Source organism: Geotrypetes seraphini, chromosome 8 (genome assembly GCF_902459505.1).
Source record: "Geotrypetes seraphini chromosome 8, aGeoSer1.1, whole genome shotgun sequence".
In the NCBI taxonomy this organism is placed as follows: domain Eukaryota; kingdom Metazoa; phylum Chordata; class Amphibia; order Gymnophiona; family Dermophiidae; genus Geotrypetes; species Geotrypetes seraphini.
Genome location: NC_047091.1, coordinates 168,437,070 through 168,461,447, shown reverse-complemented (window position 1 = coordinate 168,461,447; position 24,378 = coordinate 168,437,070). Strand labels below are relative to the sequence as shown.

The 24,378-nt window shown below is 47.2% G+C and overlaps 1 protein-coding gene across 4 annotated transcripts in view; it reads right to left on the bottom strand.

Moving 5' to 3' along the window:
- Positions 1-2,589: 2,589 nt before the first annotated feature.
- Positions 2,590-24,378, bottom strand: part of SGSM1 (small G protein signaling modulator 1) — a 231,719-nt gene continuing 209,930 nt past the window's right edge. For 3 of the 4 annotated variants that reach the window (XM_033955889.1, XM_033955890.1, XM_033955891.1), the window contains 2 exons: positions 18,265-18,432; positions 2,591-5,437 (listed from right to left, as the gene is read on the bottom strand). In XM_033955889.1, coding sequence (XP_033811780.1) covers positions 5,349-5,437; positions 18,265-18,432 — 257 coding nt within the window. In that variant the 3' untranslated portion in view covers positions 2,591-5,348. Of the gene's footprint in view, positions 5,438-18,264; positions 18,433-24,378 lie in introns of all 4 variants that reach the window. The other variant, XR_004540413.1, reaches the window with a different exon arrangement.

Here is a 24,378-nt window from a genome sequence, read left to right as displayed (position 1 = left end):
CAGAGAAGCAGGAGATCAGGGCATACAGCAGAGAAGCAGAATTGGGGCACAGAGCAAGAGATCAGGGCAGAGAGCAGGAGAAGCAGAATAGGGCAGAGAGAAGCAGGAGATCGGACCAGAGAAGCAGGAGATCAGGGCAGAGAAGCAGGAAATCGGGGCAGAGAAGCAGGAGATCGGGGCACACAGTAGAGAAGCAGAATCGGAGCACAGAGCAAGAGATCAGGGCAGAGAGCAGGAGAAGCAGAATCGGGGCAGAGAGCAGGAGAATTGGGTCAAACGACTGGTCCTCACCAGTCGCTTGTTTTTGGATCGGCCTGTCTAGTCGGTGTGTCCTCTTTAGTTTAGGGAATCACATTCTTCCTACTTTGCATGCCATTTCCCCTCATTTGCATGTGTGGATTGGAGGATGATCGGCCACGAGGTTAGTGAATCGGTTCGGAGGAAAATCGAGTCGCAAAGTGGTCGGGACACGATCGGTGTCCTTAGTGAATCTAGCCCTCTGTCAGAAAAGGGGTATCTGCAAAGTGAATAAGGTAACTTAAAAGGGCTTCTAATTTCTCTAATAATTAAAAAAAACAAAACACAAACAAACCACAAACTAATAATCATCATTTAAAAGTTAGGATCAGGCTAGGCAGAGTTGGTTTTGTCCCAATGAAGGCTCATAATAAAGAGGTGGCAGCTGGTTACATTTTCTAGGGATGCGGTTGCAACTGAGATATATCTTAAGTGTATGGACAGAATAATAGGGTGGCCTGGGATTGTTTTTCTTCTTTTTTCATATCTATTTTCCCCATATTTAGCAGTACTTATCCACGTGCTGCTAACTAGACTTGCCATTGCCAAAGGCCATACCCGGATTTTAGCAGCATTATCTAGGTCAATGGTCCCCAATACGGTCCTGGAGGACCACCAGCCAGTCGGGTTTTCACGATAGCCCTAATGAATATGCATGAGAGAGATCTGCCTATAATGGAGGTGGCAGGCATGCAAATCTGTCCATGCATATTCATTAGGGTTATCCTGAAAACCTGACTGGCAGGTGGTCCTCCAGGACCTGCAGAGATTTTCAGTGGCACTTTCTAGATCAGTGATGATCTAGAACAGACACGGGCAAACTACAACCCGCGAGCCATATCCGGCTCACCAAAATCCCCCCCCCACCTCGGTACCTTTAAATTGTGCTGGTCCAGCGGCGCACAAGGCAGGCGCGTGTTTTTCCCGCTCCAGCCTGGGCCCGTGCCGCTCCCTGAATGGCTGTTGTCAGTTCTCACGGGACTCGGAAGAACTGACGGCAGCCATTCGGGGAGTGGCGCGGGCCCAGGCTGGAGCGCAAAAAGCTCACGCCTGCCTTGTGCGCCGCTGGCCCCGAAGGAGAAAGGAAAGCAACTGGTGAGGTGTCACTCTCATCCCCTGGTGCTTGCGGAAACCCGACAGGGGGGGGTCAGCAGAGGTTTCTGGACTCGGCACAGCTCCCGGGGAGGGGGGGGTCAGATGGCTGGAAGCTGGTGCAAGTGCTGTTGAGTGGAAGAGCTCCCTGGGGGCTCACCCTCAAGTGGGGCAGGGAGCATGGGAAGCCCCTTATTATCATAAGGTAAGACTATTAAATTGACTCTTTATTCCAGTGAGTAATGGTCACTTTTGAGGCAGCATTATCCCGATTCAGACCTGACAAGAGATCAAAAAGATGACTTGACAGGCAAAAATCATTGGCCACTTGTAGATATTGAAGAAGCACTCGGACATCAAGGAAACAGAGCCAACAAAAATCCTTTTTATAATCTTCCCTTTCATTTTCTTTGAAGACACCCCCCCCTCACACACACTCTAGGTCCAGCCCCTCTGCCTAATTTAAGAACCCTTTGTGGCCCAAAAGTAAAATGTCTGCTTACCCCTGATCTAGAAAGTGCCACTGAAAATCTCTGACCTCCCCAGCGCTATCAGGATAGCACTGAGGTGGTCCAGGGGCAGAGATAGAGTCACCTGAAGACTGGTGCTATTTATCACCTCTATTTGAATAACTTAAGACAACAACAAACAAAAACAGGTCTTAATTTATCCAGATCATTCTCCTGCTGAAGATGCTGCAAATTACTATTTTACTGAGAATTGCAACTCTAGCCTTTCGAAGGTAATTCTAGAAAGGACACCATAAGTTAGGTGCCAAGATGCAGTGCACTAAACGTTAATTCTGTAAGGCATCCAGGCACCAAGATTCCATTATAGAATACTAGAATAAGTTGCCATTCAGAAGTCTATAAAATACTGCATGGAGTGGAACGGGTAGACAAGAACAAATTTGTTTACTCTTTCCAAATATACAAGGATTTTGGGGTGGGGGGCACACAATGTAGCTACCAAGTAGTAAATTTTTTAAAAAAACAACGACTTGTAATTAAACTCTTGAATTTGTTGCCAGAGAATGCTGTGAAAGCAGTTAGCCTAGCAGGGTTTAAACATGGTTTGGATAATTTCCTAAAAGAAAAAGTCCATAAGCTATTAAGATGGACTTGGGGAAATCCACTGCTTATTGCTGGGCTAAGCAGCATAAAATCTGTTTTACTACGCAGGATCTAGCTAGATTCTTGGGACCTGGGTTGGCTACTGCAGGACACAGGATACTGGGCTTGATGGGCCTTCGGTCGGTCCCAGTATGGCGATTCTTAAGTTCTTATGACAATATTTAGACATGCCACATTTAGATGTGCCCACTTATGCCATTATATGCGTGTACGTTACCTACATAAGTGCTGGACACACTTATGCAACTCTCCCTGTGAAAACCCCCTAAGTGAGCTGGGTGTTAAAATTACGCAATACATCTTAAGTGTGTAACCACAGCAGCCATAAGTGTGTTAGTATTCTATAACTAAGTGCACAAATGGGCATTCAACGTCAGAGAAAAGGTTACAGAGCAAGGAGCTATGCCCATATATTCAGTGCCACCATACAGGTGTTGAATATTCAAGTTCATATTGCGCTTAAATGAAATGCCAACCTCGGAATTTGAATAATTGATTCATATCTAACTAGAAGAGGTTCTGTTATAAGGTTCAAAGAGACTTGGGAATAATGACAGAATACATATCGTCACAAAAAGAGTGAAGGGGAGGACACTTCAAGGGCGAGAGCGTAAGGAGAGGGGTGGGGGGCACCTCCTTAGACATTCTTGGGCACAGAGCAGAAACTAACCCCATCCCTGCATGTACAATGAGTACTAAAATGACTAAGGGGGGGGGTGCAGAAAGGCCTTTTTCTTTTGTTTAAGCTATATCTAATATACTCAATCTATATGAATATGCTTGCTGCGTTAACTGACTCGGATAACAATTAACACCTTAAAACGTAGACAATTTTTTTTTTTTTTTCATTAAGGCTCAGGAATTTGACAGATATAAGTTTACAAATCCAAAATTAAAACCACACGAAAACAGAAAAGGAGCTGGCAGTTCCATCTTCTTATAAAATAAGTGACTTTCTCGAATTTACAAGTAATATATTTCATACAGGTTCCATTCAAAATACAAGACAGAATACTGCTGCGATTAGAAAGGGGAAAAGCCGTTTTCTCCCCAGGTTTACGGACGACTTACACTTTTAAATAAATTTAAAAGGCAGATTTTCTTGTGAAAGTCATTACGCTTTGAGGCTTGGGCTGAATCTCTTTTTGGAAAGACGACTCCCATTAATGGCTGTGCACAAGCCTTATGTCTTAGTAATGAACGCGATTCTGTTGCTTCTCGCTGCGAAACAGCATCACAATCCCTTCTCTTCAGTTTTGTACCTGAGTAGAATGCAACAGAAAACAAAGCACTTGAAAATCCTTATTTCCTACGGCCCTAATTTCTGTTTCTGAATTCAGGACACTGGGCTCTCGCTCCGTCAGGCTCTAAGCAAGCCTGGACCCTCTTCATTCTTAAAATCCATGGCCTGCAAGGTTGCACTTCCTTAGGTCACACCGGACGGGTGTTCTGGATGAAGCGCAAATTGATGCAACGCCCCGGGGAGATAATTGCGCATCAGCAGAGTCAAACACCGGGTTTGCACAGGTGAGGCGTAAAACTGTGGAAAAGGAACACACAAACAGTAGAAGCAGCAAGGGTTTCCCATCCTTGGCGGCTAAATTGCACTGCGATCCTAGCTTATCGCCACACTGGAGGATTCTGCGATGCTCTATCTGGCTCCGTTTCAGAGAGAGAAAATCCAGTGTATTTGGGGGGAAACAAAAAAAAAAAACTCCTTGTAAGTGCCTTTGTGCTTTTGAGCTACAGTGTCAAGTGCTGCGGAGTTTAGCGACTCGCCACAGAGGGACTCTGCAATCAGAAAGCCGCAGGAGAATCACAGCCACACAAGCCGCCCTGCTAACCAGAGCAGAGTATGATATATGAAAAAAAAGGAGACTGTACAAAGGACTAGTCGGCTGGAAGATGAAGCAGCAAAGTTCTTCACTTTAAAAATGCAGATTTGGAAGCCGGAAATCTCCTGGCACGCTGGAGCTCATGTGGGTTCGAGGTCCAGCAGGGTTACCGATTCACAGTAAAGAAATGTGCTCGAACCTGTGTCCTGCTGAGTTGGAGAGGAGGAAGTGGAGGGGATAGAGGGTGGGAAGCTCCTGTGGTGGTGGTGGTGAAGGGTGGGGGGGGAAGAAGGGAGGTAGCGAAGCTTGGCTGCTTCAGCAGATATCAAAGACCTGAATGCTACACATTCAGAAACACACTATGGATTACAAGATAAGTCTGAATTTTTCTCACCGGCTTTTCCATAACGTATCACACTGTTGAAGCACGCTAAGCGCCCCTTTCACAAAACCGCGGAAGTTGTTTTTAGTGCAGGCCGGCACGCTGAATGCTCTGCACTGCTCCCAACGCTCAGAGGAACTCTATGAGTGTCTGAAGCAGTGCAGAACATTCAGTGTCCTGGCCGGTGCTAAAAAACCGCTTTTGGGGGTTTTGTAAAAGGGAGGGGAGGGGGGTTAAAAATGGAGTGGGTGTGGGGGGTAGGAAAATGGGTGCAGGAGATAAGTGGCACTGGAAGATCGCATCACTGCAAGCTGTAACAACTTCCAACACGGAAGCGACTTAAAATAAAAGGATTCAGATGCCTAGATCTTTGGTTTGTCATTGAAAAATAAGGCTGAAATAAAAAATAAATTATTTTAAAAGCTCTTAGAGGAAAATAAGAATACTTTTTCTTAGACTAATTTGCTCCGTAATCAATATACGATTGGGGTTTTTTTTCCCCCCAACAGGTAACATTTCTAAAATGAAAAAAAACCTCCAACAAAGATAAAAGTTGTTAGCCGGAGTTTACTAAGTCTTCACGTGCTGTGACTCCTTCCAGAAAATGTTTCATTTATTCTCAATCAGCGTCTGAACTTTATAAACCAGGTCTCGAGCTTGCTTCAGGATCTGCTTCATATTGTGCCTCTCTGCCATTTCTGAAACACGGGAGAGAAAGGAACTTTAGACAAATACATTTCTATCCATGATTGAAACCAGTTTTACTTTTGCATTTTAAACACAAAATTACCATTTTTTTTTTTTAAAGGCTTCTGTGACCAGTGGCGTAGCGAGGGTGAGAGGCGCCTGGGAAAGTGGCACCCCCCCCAACTCCTTTCCCTCTACATGCCCGTTCCCTTCCCCTGTACCTCTAACACGTTCCTGACACGAGCAGCAACCCTAACTTGCTGCTCGCGCCAGCGTCGGCTCTTTCTCTGATGTCACTTGCTAGGCGCAGGTCCGGGAACTGACATCAGAGGAAGCGTCAACGCTGGCGCGAGCAACAGGTTGGGTTGTTGCTTGTGCCGTGAACTTTAAGAGGTATGAGGGAAGGGGCACACGTGTGGTAGTGAGGGGTGGGAGGGAGGAGAGGGTGCTGGTGTATCCACCAAGATGGCGTCAGGGGCAGACCTCACCCCCCACCCACCACTTTCTGTGACTGCTACCAAGGTTCTTGAAATAGACTGGGTAATGCTGTGTCTAAATTTGCTTGACCAATGTTTCGGGTATCTTGCTTTCCTCGGGGTGAAGAAATCCACAGCAACATGGCTGAAATGCTGCTGGTTAAGCAAACCTGGATATGGCACCACCTGGACCGCTTCAAGAGCAAAATTATTGAACATAAGAAGAACATAAGAAGTTGCCTCCACTGGGTCAGACCAGAGGTCCATCGTGCCCAGCGGTCCGCTCCCGCGGCGGCCCATCAGGTCCATGACCTGTGAAGTGGTTTCTGACTATTGTTATAACCTACCTCTACTTCTATCTGTACCCCTCAATCCCCTTTTCTTTTAGGAACCTATCTAGACCCTCCTTGAACCCCTGTAGCGTGCTCTGACCTATCACAGCCTCCAGGAGCGCGGTTCCATGTGTCCACCACCCTCTGAGTGAAAAAGAACTTCCTAGCATTTGTTCTAAACCTGTCCTTTTTCAATTTCTTCGAGTGCCCCCTTGTACTTGTGGCTCCCCACAGCCTGAAGAATTTGTCCCTGTTCACCTTCTCTATGCCCTTCATGATTTTGAAGGTTTCTATCATGTCTCCTCTAAGTCTCCGCTTTTCCAGGGAGAATAGCCCCAGCATTTCCAATCTGTCAGCGTACGAGAAGTTGCGCTCGTCTAATGATCTTAAGGTGACCGAACAGGTAGAAAAAGCTACGGCAAAAGTCAGAAGGATGCTCGAGTGCACGGGGTGGAGTAATGGCCAAGAGGCAAATTGAGGCGACAGTGCCTGTCTCTGGTGAGACTGAATCTAGAGTACTGTTCATAATTCTGGAGACGACACCTTGATAAGGCATGAGATGAAGTCAGTCCGGAGGGCAGCTCCTACAATGGCCAGTGGTTTTCATCATAAAGCGTAAGGAGACAGACAAAGATCTCAATATGTATGCTTTGGAATAAATGGAAACAAGAGCGGATTCCAAATCAGATGAAATCTCCATTTATTAAATCCAAAATACCCAACGTGGGCCACGTTTCGCTCCAAAATAAGGGCTACATCAAGGGTTTATATCTAAAACATTAAAACCATAAATAAAGGATCCATGCATATAATATAAAAATGCATAAATACACATTTTTTTTGTGTCAAGTGATATTTTTGTGGGGTTCATAATCGAAACTGAAATAAAACTCACCTAAATCGGCACTTGGACGACCTAAAAGACTTATCCAAGGACTTTTTAGGCCTCTGAATGCCACTGTATGCCCAGAGCTGAAAGGGGCATTTTAGGAGCCATGGTGAGGGTGGGATTTGGGTGGGATGTGGGCCGACTTAGACTTAGTCGTACTGCAAGTATAACCGAAACTTTTACTAGGCTGCCTGGACGGAACTCATACGTTGTGACTTAGGCGATCTAAAAACAAGCCTAAGTGCCCAGAAGGTATCCAAAGTGACTAGACAGCAAAGTACAGACCCCACACACACTCCCCTCCCAGTGATCGCTGAGCCCTCCCCCTTACACCGCCATACAAATCGGAATAAAAACATACATACCTGCCTCCAGAACATCAACACTAGAGAATGACATGGTGACAAAATTCATCACCGTTTCCGTCCCCGCGGATAACCGCTGGAAATAATCCCATGTCATTTTCTAGTGTCTATTTCAACCTCGGTCCTTCTATACCAGCATTCTTCAAAGCAAAGCTTGAGGGTCAGTGGCTGTGCTTATGTGAGCCAAGGATAATGAAGCCATTGTGACATCACTGATGTGATTGGCTCTTAGGCACTGGTGGAATGAGGCATTATGACATCACAATATCTGCTCTGGATACCAGAGACTGTTATTCTGTAGTGTCTGTTTCAACCTCAGTCCTTCTACACCAGCATTCTTCAAAGCAAAGCTTGTGGGTCAGTGGATGTGGCCATTCATACTCTGATTCTTCCCTCTCTCCTTAAAGAATGACATGAAGATAGTTTCCCGCAGTTATCCGAGGAGACGGGGACGGTGATGAATTTTGTCACCGTGTCATTCTCTAATATTTAGCACCTGGCACAGGAAAATCTAGTAAAGCTGCACACCTCCCTCCTATCCTTTCACTAGCCCCTCCTCCCTCCCACCGACTACTTAAGCCACCTCTGGCTTAAGTAGTTGGGCAGGGGGGGCGAACTAGTGAACCATAGAGAGAAGGACCCAGGTCCATAAGCCACTCTAAACCACTGCATTCATGGTGAAAAATGTGAGTCTATCAAAAATAACCCCAAACCCTACTTTACTGCCATTTACATACATCAAAATTGTCTTAAAATTCCATCTTACTGCAAAACTGTATACAAACATATCAGAAATACTACTTTCTCAGAGAATGGTTCCCAGATTTGGAATTCTCTCCCTTTACCTCTCCAATTCCAGACATCCCTTGACAAATTCAAAAGTGATCTGAAAAACATTTCTCTTTCATGATGCCTACCCAGAACCGAAACCATAGCATAAGAACATAAGAACATAAGAAGTTGCCTCCGCTGAGGCAGACCAGAGGTCCATCTCGCCCAGCGGTCCGCTCCCGCGGCGGCCCATCAGGCCCATTGCCTGAGCAATGGTCCCAGACTATCCCTATAACCTACCGCTACTCTTATCTGTACCCTTCAATTCCTTTATCCTCTAGGAACCTATCCAAACCTTCTTTGAAGCCTTGTAACGTGCTCCGGCCTATCACAGCCTCCGGAAGCGCGTTCCATGTGTCCACCACCCTCTGGTTGAAAAAGAACTTTCTGGCATTTGTTTTAAACCTGTCTCCTTTTAATTTTTCCGAGTGCCCCCTTGTACTTGTGGTTCCCCGTAATCTGAAAAATCTGTCCCTGTCTACTTTTTCTATACCCTTCAGGATCTTGAAGGTTTCTATCATGTCTCCTCTAAGTCTCCGCTTTTCCAGGGAGAACAGCCCCAGCTTTTTCAGTCTGTCAGTATATGAGAGGTTTTCCATACCTCTTATCAGTTTAGTTGCTCTTCTCTGGACTCCCTCAAGTACCGCCATGTCCTTTTTGAGGTACGGCGACCAATATTGGACACAGTACTCCAGATGCGGTCGCACCATTGCACGATACAGTGGCAGGATGACCTCCTTTGTCCTGGTCGTGATACCCTTCTTAATGATACCCAACATTTTGTTTGCTTTTCTTGAGGCTGTGGCGCACTGTGCCGACGCCTTTAAAGACGTGTCCACCATCACTCCCAGGTCTCTTTCAAGGTTACTTACCCCTAGCAGTGATCCTCCCATTTTGTAGCTGAACATCGGGTTCTTTTTCCCTACATGCATGACCTTGCATTTCCCTACATTAAAGTTCATTTGCCATTTTTTGGCCCATTCTTCTAGCGTCGTTAGGTCCCTTTGCAGATCTTCGCAGTCTTCCATGGTTTCAACCCTGCGGTAGAGTTTGGTGTCATCCGCAAATTTAATAACTTCGCAATTTGTTCCCGCCTCCAGGTCATTAATAAATATATTGAACAGGAGCGGTCCCAGCACCGACCCCTGCGGAACTCCGCTCGTGACCCCATGCCAGTCTGAGTAATGGCCCTTCACTCCAACCCTCTGTTTCCTGTCTGCCAGCCAGTTTTTGATCCATCGGTGGACCTCCCCTTGCACCCCGTGTCTCCACAGCTTTTTAAGCAGTCTTTCGTGCGGTACCTTGTCAAAGGCTTTTTGAAAGTCAAGGTAAATGATGTCAATGGATTCCCCTTTATCCACCTGTCTGTTTACCCCCTCAAAGAAGTACAATAAGTTTGTGAGGCATGACCTACCCTTGCAGAAGCCGTGCTGGCTCGACTTTAGCTGTCCATTGTTTTCTATGTGTTCACAGATACTGTCCTTAATCAGTGCTTCCATCATTTTTCCCGGGACCGAGGTCAAGCTCACCGGCCTGTAGTTCCCTGGGTCCCCCCTTGAACCCTTCTTGAAGATGGGTGTGACATTTGCAATTTTCCAATCCTCCGGGATCTCTCCAGTTTTTAAGGATAGGTTACATATTTGGCGAAGTGGCTCTGCTATTACGTTCCTTAGTTCCTTGAGTACCCTTGGGTGAATGCCGTCCGGACCTGGCGATTTGTCGCTCTTTAGTCTGTCTATCTGCCTGAGGACATCCTCTTGGCTTACCTCTAGTTGGACCAGCTTTTCATCCCGATCCCCATTTACGATGTCCTCCGGTTCCGGAATATTGGATGTATCCTCCCTCGTGAAGACTGACGTGAAGAACTTATTTAACCTGTCTGCTATCTCTTTTTCCTCTTTTACCACTCCTTTTTTGTCTCCATCATCCAATGGCCCCACTTCTTCCCTTGCCGGTTGCTTCCCCTTCACATATCTGAAGAACGATTTGAAGTTTGTTGCTTCCCCCGCCAGTCTCTCCTCATATTCCCTTTTAGCTTTTTTAACCACACGATGACACTCCCTTTGGTGTTCTTTGTGTTCCTTTTGGTTGTCCTTTGTTTGGTCCTTTTTCCATTTTTTGAACGATGCTTTCTTGTCACTTATCGCCTTTTTCACTGCAGTTGTTATCCACGCTGGGTTTTTTGTTCGGTTTTTTTTGCACCCCTTCCTGAATCTGGGGATGTACAGGTTCTGTGCCTCTTGCACCGTGCCCTTGAGTAGGGACCAGGCTTTTTCTACAGACTCCATCTTCCTTTCGCTACCATTGAGTTTCTTTCCCACCAGTTTCCTCATGCCATCATAATTCCCTTTTTTGTAGTTGAGTGCTGTCGCTGTGGATCTTTTCACCTTTGATGGTCCAATTTCCAGCTTGCACTGGATCATGTTGTGATCGCTGTTTCCTAGGGGTTCTAGTACCGCCACCTCCTTTGCAGGTCCCCCTAGCCCATTGAGGATTAGGTCGAGAGTTGCATCCCCCCGTGTTGGTTCCGTGACCAGCTGTTCCATGAAACAGTCCCTCGTGGTTTCCAGGAATTTGGTCTCCCTTGTGCAGTTTGAGTGTCCAATACTCCAGTCTATCCCAGGGTAGTTGAAGTCTCCCATCACCATCACGCTTCCGCTTTTGCATATCTGCCTCAGCTCAGCCTCCAGGTCCTGGTCAAGTGCTTCCGTTTGTCCAGGTGGGCGATAGTACAGGCCCAATTTTATGTCTGCTCCAGCTCCTCCAGGTAGCTTAATCCATAGTGATTCCAAGTCGTCCGCCCTTACTGTTGTTTCTATCCTGGTTGAAGGTATGGAGTCCTTTATATAAAGCGCTATTCCTCCACCCTTCTTGTGTGTCCTGTCCCTCCTGTAGAGTTTGTACCCTGGTATGGCCACATCCCATTTGTTGTCGTCAGTCCACCACGTTTCTGTGACTCCTATTATGTCCAGGTCCTTTGTACTGGCTATGACTTCTAGTTCTCCCATTTTGGCTCTTAGGCTCCTAGCATTAGTGTATAGGCAATTTAAGTCCTGGTTTTTTGCCTTCTCCGCTGGTTTTCCTCGTGGTTTGGCGCCCCTGCCAACCTCCTCATTGGTTGCCAGCCCCGGAGCTTTGTTGTGTTCATCCCCATCCTGCGGTGTGTCTATGTTGTCCTCAGCCTGCTCCCCCATGTTTGGATGACCCTCTGGCTCCTGTTGCTCTCTCTTAATTCTGCTTGCTAGGTTCGTTTGTGCATTGGCTCCCTGCATTGCGTCCTTGTGTCCTTTTCCCAAAAGTTCCCTCTCAGTCCCGAGCCCTCTTTTACAAATTTCTGGTTCAGTATCCTTGTTTGATACTTTGGTCCGATGTGTCGAGGTCAGGTCGACTGTCGGCTTTCCCCTTCTCCTCAGTTTAAAGCTAAGTCTATGCTGCTCTGGACGTTGCGTGCCAGCAACCTCGTCCCAGCCGTGCTCAGGTGCAGTCCGTCCCTCCTGTAGAGCTTGTTCTTCCCCAAAAAAGTTGTCCAGTTCCGTACAAAGTGGAAACCCTCCTCTTCGCACCATCTCCTCAGCCAACCGTTTACTGCTTGCAGCTCGGTCTGTCTCTTAGCATCTGCCCTCGGTAGAAACATAGAAACATAGAAAGGTGACGGCAGAAAAGGGCTACAGCCCATCAAGTCTGCCCACTCTACTGACCCACCCCATTAAGTCTGAGTGCTGCTCGACCCACGTAGGGATCCCACGTGGATGTCCCATTTATTCTTAAAGTCGAGCACGCTTGTGGCCTTGATTACCTGCGTCGGAAGTTTGTTCCAGTGATCTACCACTCTTTCTGTGAAGAAATACTTCCTGATGTCACCTCTAAATTTCCCTCCCCTGAGTTTGAGCGGGTGCCCCCTTGTGACCGAGGGTCCCTTGGGAAGGAATATATCGTTTTCTACCTCGACACGACCTGTGACGTACTTAAAAGTCTCAATCATGTCACCCCTTTCCCTGCGCTCCTCTAGAGAGTACAGCTGCAATTTGCCCAGTCTTTCCTCGTATGAGAGACCCTTGAGTACAGAGACCTTCCTAGTGGCCATTCGCTGGACCGACTCAGCTCGAAGCACATCTTTACGGTAATGTGGCCTCCAGAATTGCACACAGTACTCTAGATGAGGTCTCACCATGGTTCTATACAGTGGCATTATGACTTCAGGTTTGCGGCTGACGAAGCTTCTATTGATACATCCCATCATTTGCCTCGCCTTGGATGAGGCCTTCTCCACTTGTTTGGCAGCCTTCATGTCTGCACTGATGATCACTCCCAAGTCCCGTTCCTCTGAAGTCCTAGCTAGTGTTTCTCCATTCAAGGTGTATGTTCTGCATGGATTTCTACTGCCGAGATGCATGACCTTACACTTCTTAGCGTTGAAGCCCAGCTGCCATGTCGTGGACCATTTTTCCAACTTGATCAGATCCTGCGTCATACCATCCGTGGGATTGCTTCCACCCACTATATTACACAGTTTGGCGTCGTCGGCGAACAGCGCTACTTTACCCTGAAGCCCTTGGGTCAAGTCCCTTATGAATATGTTAAAAAGGGATGGTCCCAGGACTGAGCCCTGAGGCACACCGCTAGTCACCTCCGATGTCTCAGAGAGGGTGCCATTGACCACCACTTTCTGAAGTCTTCCACTCAGCCAATCGTTGACCCACGCCGTTAGTTTCTCACCTAACCCCATCGATTTCATCTTGTTTAATAGTCTACGGTGTGGGACACTGTCAAAAGCTTTACTGAAATCCAAGTATACTATGTCCAGAGACTCTCCCGAGTCCAGCTTTCCTGTCACCCAATCAAAGAAGCTGATGAGATTGGACTGGCATGACCTGCCCCTAGTGAATCCATGTTGACAGGGATCCCTCAGATTTCCCTCATCCAATATCGTGTCTAATTTCTCTTTAAGTAGAGTTTCCATGAGTTTACACACTATTGATGTGAGACTTACTGGTCTGTAATTTGCGGCCTCCGCTCTGCAACCCTTTTTGTGCAGAGGAACCACGTTGGCAGTTTTCCAGTCCAGGGGGACTCTCCCCGTATTTAGGGAGAGATTGAAGAGTATTGCTAATGGTTCCGCCAAAACATCGCATAGCTCTCTGAGCACTCTTGGGTGCAGATTGTCCGGTCCCATGGCTTTGTTCACCTTGAGTCTTGACAGTTCTTTGTAAACATCAGCTGGTGTGAACTCAAACTTCTGAAATGGGTCTTCCATGCTTTGCTTTGCTGCTAGCCGAGGCCCGTGCCCTGGTGCTTCGCAGGTAAAGACTGAACAGAAGTAATCATTCAGTAGTTTGGCTTTATCGGAGTCTGTTTCTACATAATTCCCGTCTGGTGTTCTAAGGCGTACTATCCCGTTTGCGTTCTTTTTCCTGTCGCTAATGTATCTGAAGAAGGATTTGTCCCCTTTCTTGATGTTCTTTGCTAGAGTTTCTTCCATACGAATTTTGGCCTCTCTGACTGCTGTTTTGACCGCTGCAGACTTTTTCCTGTATTCAATGTTTGCTTCTTTTTCCCCCGTGCGTTTGTATGAGAGAAATGCTCTTTTCTTCTCCTTGACGAGGCACGATACCTCATCTGTGAACCATTGGGGTTTCTTTTTTCTTTGTTGTTTGGTTACCGATTTTATGTAGCGGATAGTTGCCTCATGAAGGATCGATTTCAAGGTTGACCACATAGCCTCCACATTAGTAGTTACTTCTTGAACCTGCAGCGTCTGATAGACGAAATCTCCCATGCGTGCGAAGTCAGTGCCCCGGAAATTGAGTACCCTTGTTTTTGTTTGTGATCTAGGAAAGCCTTTCTTAAGGTTAAACCATACCATGTTATGGTCACTGGTGGCTAGCGTCTCTCCCACCGAGACCTCTGAGACGCTTTCCCCATTCGTAAGTACCAGGTCCAGGATGGCCTGGGCTCTAGTGGGCTCTAGTACCATTTGTTTGAGCCGTACTCCCTTCATGGACGTTAATATCCTCCTGCTATCACAAGTTGTCGCTGATAGTGTGTTCCAGTCTACATCAGGCATGTTGAAGTCTCCTAATAGTACAGCCTCCCCCCGTAAGGTGATATTCTCAATGTCTTCAATTAGTTCTGCGTCCTTGTCCTCCGATTGTCTTGGAGGTCTGTATATCACACCAAGGTACAGGCATTTTTCTCCGCCTCTGGCCAGGTTTACCCAGATAGATTCCCCAGTATACTTGACATCCGTGATCCTGGTTGTCTTAATGTTTTCTTTGATGTATAGTGCTACCCCACCTCCTAACTTACCCTCTCTGTCTTGTCGAATCAGGTTGTACCCTGGTATAGTTATATCCCACCCATGAGAGTCTGTGAACCATGTTTCGGATATTGCTACTATGTCTAGATCTGCATTAACTATTTCTGTTTCTAGTTGTAGAAATTTATTCCCTAGGCTGTGTGCGTTAACATACATAGCTCTCCACTCTTTCTGTTTACTAACCTCCTGTAGTGAGCCTCCCATTTGAGTCAAGGTGTCTCCTAGCAATTCTTTTGCAATAAGGGTACTTACCTCAGACTTAGAAGCGTAGTGTTGGTTCTCCACATCAGGATAGTTACTTACTGCTCCGGTGTAAAAGTGGGTACCCACCCCCGACTTACCTAGTTTAAAGCCCTTCGAAGTAGGCGGGCTAGTCTGTGTCCGAAGACATTCTTACCTCTGTTGGTCAGGTGGAGTCCGTCTGGTCCCTGTAGTCCCTGCAGTGTCTCTCCGTGATTCAGGAATCCGAAGTTCATCTCCCGGCACCATCGTTGTAGCCACTCATTCGTCTTCAGGATGCGTTCGTCCCTGTCCCTTCCTCTGCCCCTAACAGGAAGAATGGAAGAGAATACTACCTGTGCTCCTGTCTGCTTCAGCCTCTTTCCCAGAGCTCCGAAGTCTCTAGCTATGTCCTCCAGGGTGTTCTTGGCAGTGTCATTCGTTCCGACGTGGATGAGCAGCATGGGGAAGTGGTCCTGGGGCCTGAGAAGTCTATCGAGACAGGTGGTCACATCTTTTATTCTGGCTCCGGGTAGACAGCAGACCTCCCTCGGTACTGGCAGGATCTCCGAGAAGGCTATCCTCCTTGTCCTCAGCTTCAGTTTCCTCCCCAGGATCCTGAACTGCTCAGTTAGTGTAGTCCTGTTGTAGCTCCTCCTGCTGATGTCGTTGGTTCCAACGTGGATTATCACCGCTGTCTCCTCTGTTTCAGCTCCGTCCAGAATTCTCTCTATTCTGTCAATGACGTCCTTCGTTCTCGCCCCCGGGAGACATGTCACTAGTCGGTCCTCTCTCCCTCCTGCTATGTGACTGTCCACTTCTCTCAGGATTGAGTCTCCCACTACAATTGCAGACTTTCCATTCCTTGGTTGTCTCTCTGGTCTCAGGTCCGTGTCGCGATCCGTTAGAATTTCCTCTGGGTTCGGTTGGGTCACTATCTCCTCTGTCTGTCCAGCTCCTCCGCAAGGTCCTACTCTCATGGCGTCTGGTGGATTCTGTCCAATTGTTGGTTCCATTCCGATGTGCTGTTTGTCCTGAGCCGCCACCATCCTGCAGGCCTCCTCGATGAATTTCTCGAGCTCTCTTACTTGCTCCGTGACGTGACTCTCTCCGGTGGTATCCTCCGTTGTCCAGCATGGTTCCTCTAAGGTGCACAGTCCTTCCAGCTCCTGGACCCTGGCCTGCAGTCTCCCGACCTCCTTCCTCAGGCTAGCAGTTACTTTTCGCCAAAACGCAATGCTTCTCAAATCGTGTTAACCCTGCCCTCTATCCTTTTGAAAATGTAGTTCTACACCGTTTCCTCACTTTTCGTGCCATCGTTTTCTCACACAACCCCTGTCCTTTCTCTGAAGTTTTAGACTGTAAGCTCCCCAGAAGGTTCACCCTAGGTATGGGACAGTAAAAATTGAAAAAAAACACAAAACTTGGAAACTTGGATGTCTCCTATTTCTAACCAAGTATAAGAGAATACTCATGCTCAATCTTAAGTCAGCCTGGAACAGAAGTATATCTACTTGAGCCCGAGGGTCCCTGGAAATAGAAACATGATGGCAGATAAAGGCCAAATGGCCCATCCAGAGCATCCACCATCTCCTCCTCTCCCTATTGGCTAAGGCTCTTTACACCTGCATTGTGATGTCATAGAACTTTGTAGTTATAGAAACACAGATGACAGGGAAGATATTTGTAATTTTTGGCTTCCAGAAGTTATTATTTATTAGTACACACACAAGCACTTTATGACACCAGCTGCTTATTAAATGACCATCGGAGAAGCAGTAACCACCACAAAGATAAGTTTATTTTATAGTAAATGGATGTTGGATTGTTATATGGTGGTACAGACATTAATAGTGCCATGATGGTCTGATGGCAACTGGTGTGTGTTTTTACACTAGAACACTAAGGTTGTGGGTCTGAGCACTATTCAAATAATGAATTAACTTTTTAAAATTGTGATATGAATATTGTCATATAAGTTATTGTCACAATTGAAAAAAAATATACATCCCTATATTTATTTATTTATAGAAACATGATGACAGATAAAGGCCAAATGGCCCATCCACAGCATCCACTATCTCCTCCTCTCCCTATTGGCTAAGGCTCTTAACATTTGCATCTCTTCTTCCTATAGGCTAAGGCTCTCTACACCTGCATTGTGAGGTCATAGAGCTGCTCATCTGCAGTAACCATTATCTCTTTCTCTCTCTGAGAGATTCCACGTGCCTATCCCAGGCCCTCTTGAATTCAGACAAAGTCTCTGTCTCCCTCACCTCTTCTGGGAGACTATTCCATGCATCTACCACCCTTTCTGTAAAAAAGTATTTTCTCAGATTACTTCGGAGCCTATCACCTCTTAACTTCATCCTATGCCCTCTCATTGCAGAGTTTCCTTTCAAATGAAAGACTTGACTCATGCGCATTTACATTACGTAGGTATTTAAATGTTTCTACCATATCTCCCCTCTCTCACCGTTCCTCCAAAGTATACAAATTGAGATATTTAAGTCTGTCCCCATATGCCTTATGACGAAGACTACGCACCATTTTAGTAGCCTTCCTCTGTACCGACTCCATCTCTATGTATATGGGTAACTGAACATTTGTGGACATGTTTGTAAAAAGAGTGTAAGATGTTCATGTAGAGTTTACGTTGGCTGCTCTTCCTACAAACTCCAAGGATCTCTTTTTCAGACTTTGTTGAATAGTTTCTTCCAAATATCTGCTTTCACCACATTTGCTATTAGGAAGTTTTCCCACACTTCACTTTTGCATTAGTCAAAAGGATTTGGGGCATAATTTACCGAACAGCACATCCTAGAAAAATGCAATATGGCCCCTTCTTATAATAATGCAGGTTGCAAGTGCTAAGAGCACAACGGTAAGAGTATGAATGGCTCGAGAGATTTATTGTTTCTTAGAGCAGTATTTAGGTGACAGGCTTAGGTTGAGTGTATCTAAATTGTAATTTCTATTTGCAGTATCTCCCCGCCTTGAGAAAGAGTTGCGAAACGCGTCGGCAATGGGGATGACAAGATACTAAAAAGCTAAGTACCTGTATATATCATTGGACTTAATGTTATAATGCAATAAGTAAAGATACAATTATTAAATTTAGAAAAATACATAATATAAAACACAATAGACTCCAGTAGGATCAATGAGGAATTAAACCACTTGAAGTCAGGATACTCGGTGGTGGTCTGAAGATCTTTAAAGAACTGGAAGTTTATTCTTTGGCATAATAGGGAAATGTGCAATATCTATAGGGATTTTCCTGTTTGAAGAAGATCGCAAGATTGTATATTATAATAATGCAGGAGAATAATCTTTTAGGTCATCTGTTTGGGACAGTTAAAGCCAAGTGGAATCAAGAAATTCTGCAAATAGACCAATCAATCACTTACCATTAAAGAATTTTATGATGTCTGTAAAATCCATATTATTCTCTAAAATTATGTCACGGTAAACTTCCACCAGAGCCAGGGCTATAAAGAGGACATAATGAGCAGAGGAGATGCGCTTTGCTGCCCAAATTGTCTCCCAAACGGAGAAAACATCATCGTAGACCAATTCTGTTAAAACAAGAGAAAAAGATAGGCAGGAAGTCAACACGAGTGGAGGAGTAGCTGAATGGTTAGTGCAGCAGACCAAGGTTCTGGGGAACTGGGATCGATTCCCACTGCAGACCCTTGTGACCTTGGGCAAGCCACTTAACCCTCCCATTATCCAAACTACAAAATCATAGATTGAGAGTCCACTAGGGGCAAAAAAAAAAAGTACCTGTATACGGTGGCATACTAAGGGGGACCAGGAATTGACATCAGCTGATGCCGGCACAGGCAGCAGGTTGGAAATGCTGCTCAAGCTGGTGAAGAACCATAGAGGTATGGGAGGGGAAGGGAAGGACCTTTGCCTCGGATGATGGGAGGGGAAGGGAATGTGCATGCATGGGAGGGGGTGCCCTACGCCTCGGGTGATGGGAGGGGAAGGGAACGTGCATGCATGGGAGGGGGGCTCTTCGCCTCAGGTGATGGGAGGGAAAGGGAAGGTGCATGCATGAGAGGGGTGTCCTTCACCTCGGGTGATGGGAAGGTGCATGAATGGGAGGAGGGAGGATCCTTCGCCTCGAATGCTTCCTGTCTAGAGAATGACACGGGGATAAATTTTTCCCCGTCCCTGTAGGTTTTGTCACTGTCCCTGCCCCATTCCTGTAAGCTCTGCCTTAACTGCACAAGCCTCAAACACTTGTGATTTTAAAGATTTTGAGGCTTGTGCAAATGAGGATATAGCTTGCAGGGATGAGGCAGGGACAGGAAAAGAGCTCAACAGGATGGGAAAATAAAATTCCCGCAGGGACATTTGTCCCCGTGTCATTCTCTAATCCTGCCCTCACTATGCCACTGCCCGTTCATGATATGCACAGTGCTGTGTATATCTAATAGCACTATAAAAATGATTAAAAGGAAGAGCCAGTCTGGCAAAAATATGAAGCAGATCAAACTAAAAAGTCAAAAGCCAAGGAGACCAAAGCCTGAAGGTATTCCAAATCCAAATAATTAGCAAGAGTAGCAGAGGGGTCAAAACCATGCCCGACTCAGCCGAGATTCACCTAAACATGATGTCTTGGGGGCCTATAATACCAGATTGGGGAAGGAAGCATCAAAACTGGCTAAAGTGTGGAGCCCATTGACTGCATTTATTAAGTCACAATAACTGTCATGTACCTTTCCTTTTATTTGACTTCCATTTTTTTTTAAATTCTTTATTAATTTTCAAACTACAATAGTGCAATACAACTAATGCAATGCAAAATAATACAATAAAAGCACATTCATCTTCCCCATGTTCATAATCATCCATTTTCCCCCACCCACCCACCCAAACAATAATCATTCAATATAACACAAACATATTATCATAAATATGCAACCTTATTCTGATATTACACATCCAGGGTGGGTGGGGGGTGGGGAATGTATTATTGTTTACTATACTTAATTATCTATATTATTGAAATTAAATATGTACTTCTATTAATTATGGGGAGGAGGGGGGAGAAAATGATTGTTTTTTTTAAAATTATTTGTGTATTTAAAGTGCGTTCTGTGTAGTGTTTATTTTTAAATTCATTGTATAGGATTGTATAGGGCATAGGATGAATTTTTAAATTCAATGTATGGCACTGATAACATTTGAAAATTAATAAAGATTTATTTTAAAAAAAACCCAATCCTGGCTAAAATGTTACTCACCCTCTCAAACGTTCCACACTGTTGCTCAACGCATTCAACTTTCTTTGCTTATTTCTGTTATACACCTCTACAAACTCAAGATTTTGATGCACTTCGGGCCCCTTACCCTTCCTTTTAGATTTGGTCACAAAATCCTGATTTCAAGATCCTTGCTGATTTTGGACATTTCTGATTGGCTGAGACCTTGGTGTTATGCTTTATAGTTGTTTTAAACCATTTTAATTACCTGTTATTAGCTTTATATGACATTTCAAGACACCTTGAAGTTCTTCACACAATTCTTTTAGAATAATGTTACAAAAAAAAATTTTAAGTCTCTTTGGTCCTCTTTTACAAAGACATTAGCGTAGGCCAGTGGTTCCCAATCCTGTCCTGGAGGACCACCAGGCCAGTCGGGTTTTCAAGATAGCCCTAATGAATATGCATGGAGCAGATTTGCATGCCAGGCACTTCCATTATATGCAGATCTCTCTCATGCATATTCATTAGGGCTATCCTGAAAACCCGACTGGCCTGGTGGTCCTCCAGGACAGGGTTGGGAACCACTGGCGTAGGCCAATACAGTAATGGCCCTGAAGCCTACAGGGATTTAAAGGGCTTCAGGGCGTAAAGGATCACGTGACGCCATGCTGCGGGACAGACGCTAGTCTGTGTCTCTCCCGCGGCCCTCCGCAGATTCCCCTCCCTCTTCGGGCACTCTCCGGATTTTGAGGCGCCGGACCGGACCCTCCGATACCTCCCCTCCTCCGGACACGGTGGGCGAGTTTCGGGCCGATTTCGCCGTGGCGTGTAGCAGAAATCAGCCCGCAAAGAAACGGACCGCGGCAAGCAGGGGGAGGTCAAGATGGCGGCGCTGCAGTGCCCTGGAACAGCTACGGAATCCTGTCTGCAGCTGACTGTAAGGAAGCATTTCCGGCTATGAACCGCGGGGAAATTAGGAGAGGGGAGGTTTGCAACTGCATCCAGCTTTACTACAAAGAAAAATAACAGGAGCCACGTGGAGACGGGTGTTGCACTGGGGTTGGACTCGCTGGTAAGGATTTCCCAGTGTACTTCTGAGAGAGACCGTGCTTGGTCCCAGAGAGCTAGGATCACAGAATTTAATCGTCTTTCCATAGAGCAGTCTTGGATCCGTGACGTTGTGCAGCGGGACGGACGCTAGTCTGTGTCTCTCTCTCCCGCGGCCCTACGCAGCTTCCCCTCCCTTTTTGGGCATTCTCCGGCTGTTGAGCCTTTGGACCGGACCCTCCGATATCTCCCCCCCTCCGGACTCTGTGAGTGAGTTTCGGGCCGCTTTTGCGGTGGTATGTCGCTGAAGTCGGCCCGCAGAGAAAAGGACCGCGGCAAGCAAGGGGAAATCAAGATGGCGGCGCCGCCGAGTCCTGGAGCAGCTACGGGGGGGCCGGCTTGGATAGCTGAAATCACGGGCGGAGTTACGGCGGCGATGGAGCACGTGTTGGAACAAAAGCTCCTGCCGTTGGATCACAAGCTGGCTGTGGTCCAGGCTTCGCTGGATGCTATGGGCCAGGAGGCGGCGGCGTTCCGGCAGCGGGTGAGCGATGTGGAGGATAGACTGCAGCACGTGGAGGATGCCCAGACAACACATCAGCGCCTTATCTCTGCTCTCGAGGATCGCATTGAGGACCTGGAGAATAGATCACGCCGGTCCAATTTGCGTTTCATCGGCTTTCCAGAAGCTGTGGCGGAGCGGGACTTGAGAGGCACGCTGGAAGCCTGGTTAGCTGCCTCCGTTACCTTTCCTGCGGATCTCGGCCCGCTTCGTATCGAGAGGGCGCATCGCCTGGGTCTCAGTTCAGCTCATCAGGCCCGGCCACGGGTGGTAATAGCAAAGATCTTGAACTATGCTCACAAACAGTCTATTCTTCAGGCGGCTCGGGGCGAGCGCGCTCTCACCTATCAAAACGGCAGGGTGCTCTGTTTTCAGGACTATTCTACAAAAGTGGCTCAGCAACGGCGGGCGTTTGCTTCGGTGTGTTCTACATTGGCGGCCCGCCATGTTCGCTTCGCCCTCCTCTACCCTGCGAGGTTGCGGGTTCATCACAATGGCACTACTCAGTTTTGTTCTACCGTAGCGGAGGCGCAAAACATGCTGGATGCGTGGAATGTGGACCTGCCTTCTACTAGTGCCGCTGGTGTGATCTCCTCTACTGCTGGTCCGGCTTGATGGATGCCGGTCTTCGGGGACACGCTTTCTTCTGGCTTGGGTGCAGCTCTGGTCTCCTCCTTGGACTTCTGTTAGGTCCTTGGATGGCCCGGTGCGGCTCTGACTTTGAGGGAGGCACTGCTCGGATCTTGTGCTTCCAGATGTTGCAGAGTCCCTGGACTTTTGCTGGATTTCTGTCTTCGGAGCTCCTCCTTCTTCTGGCTCGCCTACACCTTGGGACTCCTTCTTGGATTTTGCTGGGACCTTGGTTGGACTTCTGTCCTTGACGGGGGTGCTGCTCAGCCTCTGTGCTTTTGCTATAAGCTGTCGCAGTGCCCTTGGTTTTGTGGGGTGATTATTGAGGGTGTCCAGGGCCTCTCTCTACTCCTGGGCGGCCTAGGCTGTTTTGGAAGGACGGTGGCCTTGATTCACCCTCTGGAGCGGGTGTTGTTGAGCTTGTTGCCTGGGGTGTGGTGCGTGCTTGGGGACGAGCGGTTGGAGGTGTGTATGATGCGATGGGTGAGGAGGGGGGGAGGGGAGTTCGAGTGGGGGTTGTGTGGTTCCTGTTGAGTATGTGATTTGGGGTTTGTGGTAACCATCCTCAAGGGATATATGGGGGTGGATGGGGTCTGGGATTGGGTTCCTTTGGGTCGGGGGCCCTTCCTGGGCCAGTGAGGCCTTATATGAGGATGTCTTGAGATTGGGAGATGGGTTCTAATTCTGCAAGGTCGCTCTTTGGGGTTTGTCTAGTTATTTTGCTATTTTGGGGGGGTTTCTGTGGAGGGGGCGTCTGTAGTGATTGGGTTCCTGTGGGGACCGGAAGGGTTGGGGTGGATGGGATGGGAGGAGTCTAGTGGGGTAGGACTGGTCTGGTTGGGTTTGGGGGTTGGGTTGGGGTGGGTGGTGGGTGGGGGTGGGTTGGTTTTGGGGGGAGGGGAGGGTGGGGTGGGGAGGGTTGTTGTTCTTGTTTCGGGGTGACTGCTGGCACTGGCTTCCGCATGGCAGTGGCCTTAGGAAGGGGGCTTGCTGGGACGCCTCTTCCTTGGCTTTTGAATTTTTTGATTCCTTGTTGGGTATTTTTGTTTCATTTTTATGTCCCTTAAGTTATTATCTTGGAACGTGGGGGGCATTCATTCCCCAATAAAGCGACAGAAGGTGCTTCGACAGCTGCGGAGGAGCCGGGCGGACGTGGCCTTTTTGCAGGAGACGCATTTGACTGCGGCGGAGCATGCCAAACTGCGAACCTGGTGGGTGGGGGATGTCCTGGATTCCCCTGCGTTGGGTAAGAAGGCTGGAGTGGCTATTTTGGTGGGTAAACATCTTCATTTGGTAGTACGGACTGTCATTAGGGACCCGGAGGGTAGGTATGTGATAGCCTCGGTTAATTTGAACTCTAAACCTTATATTCTCTGCAACCTTTATGCTCCCAATAGCCCGGGCGTGGGTTTTTTTCATCATTTAGCAGACCTTTTGTCGGTCTATGGAGATGTTCCCCTGTTGGTGGGGGGTGATTTCAATGAGGTGGCGGATCCTCTTTGGGATAGATCGTCTGGGGTGGGGAGGGAATCTCGGAAATCTGCTACTGGAATTGCGATTCTTTGTGCTTCCCTTGACTTGGTGGACGCCTGGAGGGTCTTGCATCCCTTGGAGAAGGATTTTACTCACGTTTCTTGGGCCCATGCTTCCTTATCTCGTATAGACTATATTCTCTGTTCCCGCTCTTTGTTTGCAGAGATCGTAGAGTCTACGCTGGGGCCTATAGAGGTATCGGACCATGCTTGGGTGGCGTTGGTATGGCAGTTATCTCGGACTCCGGGGACCCCTCGTGGTTGGCGCTTTCCTTGCCACCTTTATCGTGATAGTAAATTTCATGAACATCTGGTAGCCCGGTGGCACTCTTTTCAGGACACAAATGCAGCTCATTTTGGTACTCCTTCGTTGGCTTGGGAGACGGCAAAGGCGGTCCTTCGGGGTGAGATTATTTCATATGCTAGTTTTCAGCGTAAAGTGCGCAAGCGAGAGCTGCTTCGGCTGGAGAGACTGGTCTCTTCTCTCCGTCGATGCTACGGCACTACCCGGGCACTACCCGGGCACTCCCGGAT